This window comes from Zootoca vivipara, chromosome 1 (assembly GCF_965207765.1).
Source record: "Zootoca vivipara chromosome 1, rZooViv2.hap1.1, whole genome shotgun sequence".
NCBI classification, from domain to species: Eukaryota; Metazoa; Chordata; class Lepidosauria; order Squamata; family Lacertidae; genus Zootoca; species Zootoca vivipara.
This window is the reverse complement of record NC_142582.1, coordinates 51,980,847-51,993,547: the sequence shown is the minus strand read 5'-3', so window position 1 is coordinate 51,993,547 and position 12,701 is coordinate 51,980,847. Positions and strand designations below refer to the sequence as shown.

At 45.6% G+C, this 12,701-nt stretch overlaps 1 protein-coding gene across 6 annotated transcripts; it reads right to left on the bottom strand.

Moving 5' to 3' along the window:
• Positions 1-512: 512 nt before the first annotated feature.
• Positions 513-11,137, bottom strand: ACY3 (aminoacylase 3). 6 transcript variants are annotated; one of them, XM_035125863.3, is made up of 8 exons: positions 11,011-11,095; positions 8,898-9,034; positions 5,125-5,377; positions 4,535-4,724; positions 4,333-4,426; positions 3,356-3,463; positions 1,724-1,833; positions 513-1,221 (listed from the first exon to the last, which is right to left on the bottom strand). In XM_035125863.3, the coding sequence occupies exons 2-8, from the start codon at positions 8,920-8,922 to the stop codon at positions 1,027-1,029; spliced, it is 975 nt and encodes a 324-aa protein (XP_034981754.3). In that variant the 5' UTR covers positions 8,923-9,034; positions 11,011-11,095; the 3' UTR covers positions 513-1,026. The 6 variants fall into 6 exon arrangements, with proteins under 6 accessions (XP_034981754.3, XP_034981764.3, XP_034981774.3 ...); XM_035125873.3 differs by lacking the exon at positions 8,898-9,034 and having other exon boundaries at positions 11,011-11,137; XM_035125883.3 differs by lacking the exons at positions 8,898-9,034; positions 11,011-11,095 and adding an exon at positions 10,747-10,883.
• Between the last annotated feature and the right edge of the window lie 1,564 nt (positions 11,138-12,701).

The window sequence follows — 12,701 nt, the reverse complement described above, 5'->3', positions numbered from 1 at the left end:
CAAGCAGTGGGGCAGATCCAATACCATTAACAATTAGGCACCCAGAATCGTAAGACTGTGAGCTCTGGGGAACCTTTCACTCATAAGATTATGTATCTATTTTAGAAGTGAGAGAGAATCCTTATTCCCTCCTCCTCCCACACCCATCGGATAACACTGCCATTATCTCATTGATCATTCCCAACAGTGTCACAACTGAAAGTGAAAGGGTGGCAACCTGCTTTACTTTACAGGGGACAGTCCTCTAATTGGAAGGTTATCTCTAACTGAAGGGCAATCCAGTCCAAGTCCATTTTAAAGATAAAGAACCATAAGCAGGAAGGGCAGGGGGCCTTGTATATGAGAAAGCTGGATCCTTGAAGTTTCCCATTCATAGCACAGGGCAGGAGACTGAGCTGGCACACAAGTCACCTGGTCACAATCTTTCCCAGTACGTATAGTGAGATGCACTGCACTTTCATTTAAATTATAAATTATAAACATTTGCAAAATTTGCAATGATACACGTAAAATTAGATTATGCAAATAAGCATCCTTTTATTTTTGTGGCCACCCTCATGAAGGAGGACATTTGGGGGGTAGAGCAGCTGAGCCAGAGCTAAAATGGCTCAGGCAGTCCTGACTAGATCACAGGATTTGAATCTAGACTCACACCTTGTATCCATGCTAACTCTAACCGTATTAGAACACAGTGATCCACTCCAACAGAACAGATCCATCCCACAGATATTAAAAGGCAATCTAGAAAACTTGCAGGGGGACCAGCCCAGTGCAAATTCTTTGGATGAAAAGGCAATGAACTACTGTTTCAGAGAATGATGTTATCGTATCCTATAAGCACAAGATAGAGCTGTCTCCAGTAATAAACTATGAAATTATACAAGGACTCTTCATTTTTTGTGCAAATACAGTATATGGTGCCTAGGCGAGGTACACTACAGAGGCTTCTTAGACGATATAAAATGTATTCATTTGAACTGGCTTCTGGTGATGTCTGCTTTGTTCCCAGGATTAAACATGACTTATTTAAAGCTCCTTCTGCAGTGCAGGTTGGGTGAATGTGCGTTTCTCCATCTTGACGAAGGCCACTTTCTTCTCATAATAGGCTGCCTCATTGATGAAGGCTGGGTAGGTGATGCTGTCACCCTCATACAGAATCACATCTCCACCGAGCGTCTGGAAAATGGGGTCCCCGGGCTTCAGGGGCTGGAAATCTTTATCCTAAAGAGAGAGGATTTGATTATAAGCTAAAGGCAGAACAGTCAGAAGCATCACGTGGAGCAAGCATTTCTACATCTTCTCTGCAAGAGCAACTCTCACAGAAGCTGGAACAGATGCAACAAGAGTTTTCCCACACTGCTGGCTGCAGGGTGATGGGTGAGAAGATGTAGCAGAAAGTGACAGCTAAGACACTTACAACAATTGTGTATGGGAAAGAATTCTGGCAGCTGTAAGTTTCCTCTCCTTTGCAACACCTACAAACATTCTCATTTCTACACACTTTTTAAAGGTGTAGGAGCCTAGTCCTTTAACACATTGTGTAAGAGCAGTAGCAGCTGCTACAAAGATGCATACAGATTACATTTTTTACACACACACACACACACACACACACACACACACACACACAGAGAGAGAGAGAGAGAGAGAGAGAGAGAGAGAGAGAGAGAGAGAGAGAGAGAGAGAGATCTGCTCCTCCCTTTCCTTTTCCCTCCCTACTCACCTGCAGATTGGGATGTATCACAGCAGAGATCTCACCATCAGGATAGCGGGGGAAATCCACACGTTCAACCACCTTGTATGCTTCAACCTCAAAGGCTGGGAACAATGTGCCTGGCGAAAGGAGATGGAAAGACAACTAGACCAGAGAAAGGGAGAGTGTCTCACTTAACAGCCAATGGTCCATTAGGGCAGAAGAAAATGCTGGGTCCACACACACCCCACTCCCGAGCCACAATCACGCTGTGCATCAAGGCGTGGCACCTGAGTGTTGGTCAAGGCTTCATGCCAAAGTTCATTTAAAAACAACAACAGAGCTCTCTAATAGATAAAGGTAAAAGGTAAAGGGACCCTGACCATTAGGTCCAGTCGTGACCGACTCTGGGGTTGCAGCGCTCATCTCGCATTATTGGCCGAGGGAGCCGGCATACAGCTTCTGGGTCATGTGGCCAGCATGACTAAGCCGCTTCTGGTGAACCAGAGCAGCGCACAGAAACGCTGTTTACCTTCCCGCCAGAGCGGTACCTATTTATCTACATGCACTTCATGCTTTCAAACTGCTAGGTTGGCAGGAGCTGGGACCGAGCAACGGGAGCTCACCCCGTCGCAGGGATTCGAACCTTCTGATCAGCAAGCTCTAGGCTCTGTGGTTTAACCCACAGCGCCACCTGCGTCTCTAATAGATGGAATATCATAAATCACACCATAGACCACTTTAGAAGCATATATCATAAAACATGAATTACTGTATATCGTCAGAATGATTTCTGAGTAATGTATGGTGGTTGTTTGGTAGGCCAGACACACACTATCTACTTCTGTCTATATACTCACAACAGAAAAATGCGTGTTTAGAGGGGGAAAGACTGTCAACATTCACCACTAAAACTAAAAAGGCAACGTCACTACAGTATCTAAGGGCTCACTCACACTTTCCTTTGTCCTTTAATTTCTTCTGTTTTTCCTGCGATTTCTCCAAGAGGGGTTTTTTTTTTTTTTTGGTCCTGTCACCTTCTCTGGGAAAACCCGCTGTTTACTGCTGAATCAGAACAAGCATCAATTTGCAGAAAACCCTATTGACATTTGTTCCGATTCAGCAATAAACAGAGGGTTTCCCAGCGAAAACAGCATGGCAAAATAAAAGCTCTCGGACCCGTGCCAGTCACATTCATTTAGCTCAAGGGTGGAGGCCAAATGTGGCTTCCTAGGGGCTCTTTATCAGGCCCTCATGCCTCTCCCCAGGCCACACCCCTTCCCTAGACCACACAGGCCCTGCTCTGAGATTTCATCAGGTGCTTTTGCCTGGCTGGAATTTGCCCTTCAGCACCAACAATGCTTGGCCGGATGGAAGACGAAGAGGAGTGCGTTTGCCAAAACCTCTGACCTTTGCATGGCTGGAATGGCACCTACTGTACAAAGGGAAGAGTCTCACCCATGGCTCCGCCCATTTTGCCACTGGCTCTGCCCCACCCACTTTTGTCTCTAGGCCCGTGCACCACTGTCACGAGGCCTCCCAGAAGGAGGCTCCTAGTGAGGGAACGCAGTCCCTGAGGGTGAAAAGAGTTCCCGCCTCTGATTTAGCCCAGCTCCAAATCCCAAGAATCAGTACAGAACGAGGAATGATGGGATAGGTCACCTTTGTTAAAAAGCTCAATGAAGTCCAGAGCACAGGCCATGATGGATCTCATCTGAGCAAGGCAGTCAGCTCGCGCCACTCCTTGGGGCTGAGGACCCAGCTCTAACGCTGTAGGGGAATAACAGAGAAGCAGTTATGGAATTATCTCAGCAGAGTCCCTCTGCCTATCTTACGTAAAGCATGAGCTTCCCGAAAGCCTTTTGCATAACTGGTACAGCGATGGTCTGATCCTGTGCATTTCATTCCCTTGCTTTGGTAATTTTTTAAAGCACAGCTTGCCATTACCTTTGGGTTGAACGTCTGCTGTTAGTACACCTATATGAAACACATTTAATGTAGGTAAATAGGTATCTCAATATGGCCCACTGTGCTATGCCAAGAACCAAAAACATTTAGTGGCCCTTGAAGGCCACGGCAACTAGAACGACTCATGTAGGTGAGAAAAACTGGCATTTAAGACCTGAGCACGATGGGAGACAGGGGCATCTGAAGTATAACAGTTAGCTGTTGCATATTTAAGGCCCATCACCTGAAAGCTAGATAAATCTATTCCATCTGGGTCCTTCCCCTTCAAAAGACAGGCACCCCCTAAAACAGAAGTGAGGAACCTGTGGTTCACAGTACAATCTTGGCCAGCTTATGGGTGGGGGTGTCCAATTTGGCCAGGAGGCAATTTCCCCCAAACCACATCCACCTGCCAATCAACTCACTTCAGACCCCTGCTGAGAATGGGCGCATGCAGCCAAAGCAGCAGGATTTAACCCTTGCTTACCAGCTAATGACCCTCTGCTGGACAGCTGAAGAGCAGAGAGTTCAGTCCTGCTAGTTGCTGAATGCACTGGCAAAGCAGACCCCCCTCCCGGCATCATGACATGAGATGACTGGCAGGTGAGTGGCCCTGCCCCTCCTGTCAAAGTTGACCTAGAACAGATAGTTCTCTGCCATCAAGAATGCCCAGGCTGATTATCACTCCCTACCTAGTCCAGCTTTGGCCACTGAAGTGAGGTAAATAGTCTCCTCTCCTGGCTGCTGATAAAGGAAGATGGTGCAGGGCCCCAATGAGTAATGTTTCTGTGGAGAAAAGAACGGAAGTAGCTTTTAAAGGGAAACTTTAGCCTTACTTCACTGAAAAAGTTGGAGAAATGAGATTTTCAGCAGATCCCAGGATCATGGGCTTACCTGAATGTAGTGACACATGTGCATGGGCAACAGGCAGTGCTCAGTGGCCACAAAAAGGCAGGCGCCCATGTTGGCTGTGGTGTTATGTAGGTCAAACATAAAGTCATAGGCCTGAGATGAACCCCTGGGCCCGAAGCTCTGGTTGATCTCCTGAGCACGTTGAAGTTCATAGTGGTCTGAATCCTTGGAGCTAAGAAACAGATGAGCAAAACAAAGGTGATGGCAAATTGTCAGATTCCTGGGCCAAAAGAGGGACTTCAACCAGGATTGAAGGTGAGATGACATTTTCCCATGGAGGCCTTCCAGATGTTTCTGAATTACAACTCCCATCAGCCCTAGCAAGCATGGCCAATGGCCTGGGATGAGAGGAGTTGTAGTTCAGAAACATCTAGAGGGCCAAAAGTTCCCCACCCCAGCCTTATGCAGCAAAAGCCAGCCTTGAGTGATGATTTAGCACTCCAACACATCTTCAGATCTAGCTGAGAGGAATGCAAGCCAAAGCAGGTTCCCTTCCCCAGTAGCAAGACTGGCATAACTCTTGCCTTTCCTAGGGAAGCTCTGCAGAGCAACACACAGTGCCATAGACTCACGTGAGAAATTCATTGAGGAATGCCCGATTAAGATCCCTTCCAATGTAGCGCACACATTGCTCAACTGCCCGTGGGTTGCCCAGGAAGGGCGTAGCGTGGAAGGTGCTGCGTTGCAACTCAGAGGGGTCCCTGAGCCAGTGCTTGGCCAGGAAAACTCCCGACATCTCATTCCCATGAGTGCCCCCACAAACGGCAACTCGTCTCAAGGAGGGAAGACGTTGAAGTTCCGCCATGACTGCAGTGGTTTTGGCTCCTGTTAGGAGAAAGAAAACCAAGAAAGGATTGTTGCCCTTTTGGAGACATCGGAGAAAAGAATTCCCCCCATTTGCATCTAGCCAAACCATTTCTGTCCCCCCAAAACCCTCCTTAATAGCCACTTCTGCAAAGCCTTATTTATTTATTTCATGACATTTATATGCTGCTTGATTGTAAAACAACAACACACAACCTTTCAAAGCAGTTCACAAAAGATAAAACAGTAAAATTGCAACCCTATTCTAAAACATACAGACGTTAAGATACAAAAACAGATTAAAATTACAGTGGTACCTCGGTTTAAGTACACAATTGGTTCCGGAAGTCTGTACTTAACTTGAAGCGAACTTTCCCATTGAAAGTAATGGAAAGTGGATTAATCCGTTCCAGACGGGTCCCCGGAGTACTTAAACTGAAAGTACTCAAACCGAAGCGTACTTAAACCAAGGTATGACTGTACTTCCTAAGCATCAAGGTGGGCTTCCCTAAACAAGAAAGTTTCCAGCAGGCACCAAGAAGAGTGCAATGAAGACAACTCTTGATCTCAAGAGGCAGGGAGTTCCAAAGTGTAGGCGCTGTCGCACTAAATGATTGAGTGTCGAGGGGGCCAATGGAGGGTAAGGTGATCTCATACATAAACCAGTCCCCAGTTCTTAAGGGCTTTATATCCTAATAGTGACACCTTAAACCCAGCAGCAAATCAGCAACCAGTACAGATCTCTGAGCACAGGTGTTATATGCTGACAAGGCCTCACTCCTGTCAGCAATCATGCTGCAGCATTTTGTACTAACTGCAGTTTCTAGATCAAGCAGGAGGAAATGCCCACATAGAGTGCATTGCAGTAAATTGACAGCATTGAAAATTCACAAACTACTGTGGCAAGGCTTTCCCAGTCCAGGAATGACTGTTGCTGTTGAATCAGCCGCAGCTGGTCAAAGGAACTTCTAGCCACAGAGGCTACTACCTGAGCCTCCCGTGACCAAGCTGGACCAGAAGCACCCCCAAACTGCGAACCTGCTCGTGCAGCCCCATCCAGGGTAGGAAACTGACCAATTTCTCGAACACGGGAGCTACTCACCCTTAGCGCCTCTGTCTTGCCAGGATACAAGCTCAGCTTGTTTAAGCTCATCCATTTCACCGCTGCATCCAGGCAATGGCCCAGGAACTGCGCAGCAGCCTCTTTTGATTCAATGGTTAAGGAGAAATAACCATTGGCACCTTGCCCCCAAACTCCTAATGACCACTCCCAGCAGCTTCAGTGGAGGTAAGACAGTTCCCTGCAGCACCTCATAAGAGCCACCAGGGGGCACTCTCCCAATGCTACTCTCTGGACTTGGTTCTGAAGGCAGGATTGGGACCACTGTAATACCGTGCTCCCAATTCCCATTTTCTGAAGCTGGTCCAGGACTTTCAAAGCCTCATGCATCCTGCAGTGTCTTCAAATAGTTAACTTTCTGCTACTTCCATTTCTCCACCTCATCTGGCTTTGGCAATCTCCCTTCACCCTGGCATGGCTTGAAAGCATATGTGCTATTTGGAGAGACCAGCAGAGGGAGTTTGCATCTCAAGTGACTATTATTTCAAACATTTAAATGGCTTGCATGTTATTGGTATGCATATGCAAAAAGCCACAAGCCTCCTGCTTAAAAAACAAGGGCATCCCCACCCCCATGACTTTAATTATTATGAGATTTAAACAATAAAAAAGAGGGAGGAGGGAGAAACACTCATGTTCTAAAGTTTCATCTTTCATAACGTCATGAATTTGGCCATCTTGATAATGGGGAACGCCCAGCTGATGAGCTGCCAGGGACCTTAACAAAAGAACTGCTGTAGTCCTTAATAACTTAATATGTTTTTTCTGATAGCTGGGAAGCTGGCAGCCTTGTTTAGAATGCAACACCCAGGAGCATTTGGGAACAGACACTCCTCATATCTAAGCGGAGGGGCAAAGAAGCAGTTTGTCACCAGCTTTCAATTAGGAAAGGATCAGAGAGACTTTGTTAAGGCAATTGAACATAGTTTTCACCCTCCGTCAACTCCTTGAACCTTATGGAGATACGCTTTCGCTGGATTGCCTTTCTTGGAACGTCTAAAACGACAACCGTCAGCCGCTATTTTGCTTTCTTTTCTGTACAGCTACTAAGCTCTGTAATCCTTGTATGGATATGTTCCATTACTTGAAATTAAAAATAAATTGTAAAAATTAAAAGAAGTAGACGAAAGGACCAGGATACGTTTGGAGGGAGCATGTGGAGTTATGAGTTGGCTGGTTGTGGAGTACCATGGGGTGCAGGAATCTGATCCTTGGAATCTGATGCCCAGTTAAATTTGCTGTCTGCTACAGAGGCTATCCTTTCCACAGTTACTACCACCTCTGGGGGGAAAACTTTGCCACCCCCTACCCTTTCAAACATGGCACGGTTGCTTGTGATCATTGCCGTGCACACTATGGATTTTCTGTCTCAGGCACCAAAACGCCATAGGACAGGTTGTTGCCTCTGCAGCATGTGTGTTGTTGGGATTTTTTGCTTTTGTTTTACAATACGCCTTTCTGTGTGCCAGTGCGCCTGCCTGATTCCAACCATGAAGACAGACTTCATGGGAGGGAGCTAAACAGCTGATGTGCGCGCCTCCTGAACCCTAGCTGCTGGGCAGCTTAGTTGGTAGAGCAGAAGTCTTTTAATCTCAGGGTTGTGGGTTTAAGACTCACATTGGGCAAAAGAGTCCTGCACTGAAGGGGGTTGGACTAGATGACCCTCATGGTCCCTTCCAACTCTACAGTTCTATGAAGACTGTGACTCTTCTATAGGACTGCACAGAGGTGGATAAGTGAATGGAAGCTGCAATGTAGACCCCTTGCTCCTTCTGCCTGCCAGGTTAAACAGTGAAAGAGCAGAGATAAGTTTCAGTTAGAGTGGCCACTCAGCACACCACTAATAAGAGGACATGCAATACCAGCAAAAAGGTTTTTTAAAAATGACACTTATTTGCATATGCTAATTGATATGGATGCAAGTTTACAAGCAATATCTACAATATCTTTTTTCTTTTACAGAAAGATAGGACCACACAATTAATAAAACATGTATAAAACAAAATGTAACTATGGTTAATTCACGTGTGGACCTGTTGTTTTGCAGGCAACCCCCTGAAGAAGGCCTTTTGGGGTTGAACACATGGGACATTTTAATAATAATAATAATAATAATAATAATAATAATAATAATAATAATAATAATACTCTTCAGCATCTTTGACCCTTCTCTTTTTTATATATTTCCAGTGGAAAGTTTCAAATCCTCAATTTTCCCAACTAAAACAACAGGAAAAATTGGCCCTGTCAGTGTCACCAAGATGCTGACATGGTGTATGATGGGGCCCAGTTAAGCAAAGGGGAAATTCTAGCTTACCTTAAAATGCTCTGAAAAGAGCTAGCTGCTGAAATTGAAAATAGCAGCTATAGACATACAGTTACACCTGGAGAGGCAGGAGAATATGCAGGGTAAAATCTTACGTTCAGGTCTGGGGCCTTCATTCATATTGCACTGGTTCCAGGACTTGAAATTGCCAGTAGAAGTGACCTCGCAAGACACTGAACAAGCTTATTGGGCCCCCAGTCCAAGGGAGCCAAACAGCAGCAAAGTGAGAGATCTAGTGATGAGATTTAAGAGGTTTAGAATTAAAGAAGCTGTGCTTAAGACGTTGCACAATTTCCACGTGCTGAAACATGGGGAAGTGAAAGTCCAGCTTGTTAAGATCTTGTTAAGATCTATTTTTGAAACCCTGGGACAGCGGCAGAGCTTCAAGCCTATAATGGAGAAACTGCAGAAAGCTGGGATTGCAGTATCGTTGGGGATTTCCTCTTCAAGTTGGCTGGCGATTTTTACTCTGCATCCATCCTGCAAGAAGTGGGAGGGCTGCTAGCTGATCTACTGCAGCTAGAAACCTCCAAGGGTGCAAACAGAGGAAGCAGGTGATGCAAGTGGCAGCCACAATTCTTCCTAGGAAGAGCAGAAGAAGAAATTCAGAAATGCCTGCCTTCAGGGGATCACAATAAGGAAAAGTGGAGCCACTGGGAGAAAACAACTTAGGGCAAGAAGTTAGTTGAATACCCATACAACTAAATCTCTTGAGAGGGGTCAATGTATAAAAAACTGCTACAATGCTCAAAAGGGCCGAGCTGAATGCAAATAATGCTTTGAGGGTAAGGAACAGCTGATCTGCAGAGAGAAAGAGCACAAGGCATTGTGACTGAGGGACCACTGGCACTTGGCCCTCTGTTGAACTTTAAAGTTTAGCAGAGACAAACTTTCAACAATGTTTGCCATGGTGGTAGCCAAATGGCAGTGGTGGCTACCCTCTCTGTGACTACCATAACTGCCATACCTTGCTCTGTGGAAAGGCCTCCTCCTCGCAGTGTGATACTGAGCTGCAAAGATGCTGCAAGGATGTCCTTGCATTGGAGGCAGTGGCAGAGGGAAGAGGAGGTGCAGCAGAAAAGTAGTGGAAGGCAGCAAGAGGAGAAGGGGAAAGATGGTGTCGGCAACAAGGGGAGGGAAAGCGGCAAGCAGCAACCACGACCTATATCAGCACAGCGTAGACCTACTGTGTTTCACCCAGTGCTTTTTTTCTGGGGGGACGCAGGGGGACGCATCCCCCTAAACATTTTGTGAATCTAAGTTTGGCCTCATTGAGGGGCAGTATTTCAATATGAGTAGGAAAATGAGAGTACCCTTAACATTTTTTTATTTTAGAAAAAAGCACTGCTTTTCCCCATCCTTTATGGCACTGTACAGTGGTACCTCGGTTTAAGTACAGAATTGGTTCTGGAAGTCTGTACTTAACCTGAAGCGAACTTTCCCATTGAAAGTAATGGAAAGTGGATTAATCCGTTCCAGACGGGTCCGCGGAGTACTCAACCTGAAGCGTACTTAACCCGAAGTATGAGTGTAATTGGTTCTGGAAGTCCATACTTAAACTGAAGCGCACTTAACCTGAAGCGAACTTTCCCATTGAAAGTAATGGCAAGTGGATTAATCCGTTCCAGACGAGTCTGCGGAGCAAAGTTATACTGTAAGGCCTACAGATAGGAGGAGCTGTGCACTGTGGGCAAGGAGGAAGCTGGCAAGAGAGCAAAGTTTGTAGACTGGAGTCTAGACCAGACAGCATTTATGCTACCATTTATGAATGACGTAGGAGGACAACTCTTCCAGTTGTGGTTTCTACCGTCACTTCAGTATTGTGACCAAACAACCCTAAGCAGATAAGAAGGGCCATAGTACCGTACTAAATGTCCCATATTAATCTGAATTAAGCAGCTCATTATTTGCCTGCCAGTTCCTAATCTGTACAAATCCACATACCTGCAGCTGGAGAATCCACAAACTTGCAAGTATCTTGTGGAGACTTTGCAGAACCACAGATGGAGGAAGGACAGCTCTGAGGAAATCCAAAGATATCCGGAAGAAGGGCTTATGAGAAGAACAGGAAACGTCCGTGCCCCATAAGATGATTTAGTTTACCAAAGCGTATGGAAAAATGTAAATGAACACAGTCCTGCTATCCAGAGTACGCTCTTGGCCTTCACGATGTTCAATGGGAAATTAACAGAAGTTGAGAACACTTACCAGTCAGATGACTTAAATTAATATGGGTTCTTAGCTCAGGACGGCTCCTGTCACCTCAGTGCACTTGAGCTGTTAGAGTCACAGTGAGGCTGGAAAGCGAACATTTAACCTTTAGCTCTAGCTGTTTGGAGCCTGGTGAATTATTTTCTTGTTGCAATTGCCAGTGACCTATGGACCACACTGCACCTGCACCAAAATGTTGCCCTGTCTTAAGTTCTGAGTCAAAGAACCCAAACTGGGAAAGAAATTAAGAATAATTGCTAAGGATTAAGTATGAAATCACCCCAGCCTGAGTGGTTGGGTTCACACTTCAAGCTGAGGACATTTGCAGACTATTGCTATTTTCAGGTGGGATTCAATCATGTACTGGCAAATTCAGGCTGCACAATGCCAGTTGATTGGGAGGTCTTGCACAAGAAGCCCATTCATTAACTAGCTGACATTGCCTATCTACCCTGTAAACAAATTAGGATGAATGCTCAGTAACCATGTTGCCTGGGAGCACCCTGAGTTGTGCACACACACCCCTAGAATCTAGTCCTAGGCAAAGGATAAGACATAATAATGTCTAGTCTACAGTTTGAGGTCCATGGATACTGATAACCAGTACTTTTTTCTTAAAAAATGTTTAGGGGTACTCTCATTTTGACTCAAGAAAACCACCATTTTATAGATCAAATTGGGAAAAATAAATACAGTAAATGGGGAAAAAGTACAAAGATTCACAAAATGTTTAGGGGTATGCGTGCCCCTGCGTACCCCCCAGAAAAAAGCACTGCTGATGATGTTCCAAAACTGGATGCAGCTTTGGGGCTTACACTGTTTACAGCTCCTCTGCCTGCTTTTTAATGAACAGATATTTCTAAACACTCTTGCATGCTCCCTTACTTCCTTGAGCAATGAGAAGTTGTATGGGCAGCACTGCCAGAGAAAGATGCCTTGCACCCCAAAGTACATTCAGCCAGCATAGCTCTCTCTCTTTGTCTCACTCCAGACTCCACAAATGCCTTTTTCTTCTCCCTCACACACAAATGCACCCACTTTACAATATCCCCTCCACTAGCTTTGGGTCTCCTGCTCCAAGTTGTGATTCCCACCTCCTTCAAATGACTGAACAAGGTTTCTAGGTAGCTACCAACCATGAGCTCCCATGAGAAACATCACTGTGCTCTTAGCTACTATCACTCCTAGCAAAAGAATGGTCTTCTAGCCACAGATTCCAGTCATTAGTGGAATTTTCTACCATTTGGTTGGGAAGCACAAAACAATGTCAGGTGGAAGATCTCCATGAAGAGTAACAGTGTCATGTAGGAGAGAGTCTGTGTTCTTACCAGCTACAGGACTGGTCCAGGACATTTTGCTTCTTGAAACAAAGAACAAGATAGTGCCTTCCCTCATTTCCACATACAGAAGCTAACCAGTTTAATTTTACTTCAACACTGGCAATGGGACAGCGTCCTTCACAGCACCTGAGGGGGTGTAGGGCAAACTATGTGGCAAACAAACACAACTATGTCTTCTAACGTCTCACCTCCAGTCCCTGTCCTCTAGCATTTGCTGTCTGAGGCAGCTGCCTCACTCTACCTAGTGGTAGGGCTGACCCTGCCTAGGTAAGTGTGCACATAGGATTGCAGCTTAAACTGACCAGAGGTGACAGGCAAGATTCAAAAGCCATAGACCAGCTCAAATTT

Excerpts from the sequence above, each read along its gene's own strand:
- ACY3 (XM_060277709.2), bottom strand. The coding sequence starts at position 6,513 with ATGGATGAGCTTAAACAAGCTGAGCTTGTATCCTGGCAAGACAGAGGC. Across the intron at positions 4,427-4,534 it reads ACATGTGTCACTACATTCAG|AAACATTACTCATTGGGGCC; the intron begins GTAAGCCCATGA and ends TTTTCTCCACAG. Across the intron at positions 1,834-3,355 it reads CATTGAGCTTTTTAACAAAG|GCACATTGTTCCCAGCCTTT; the intron begins GTGACCTATCCC and ends TCCTTTCGCCAG.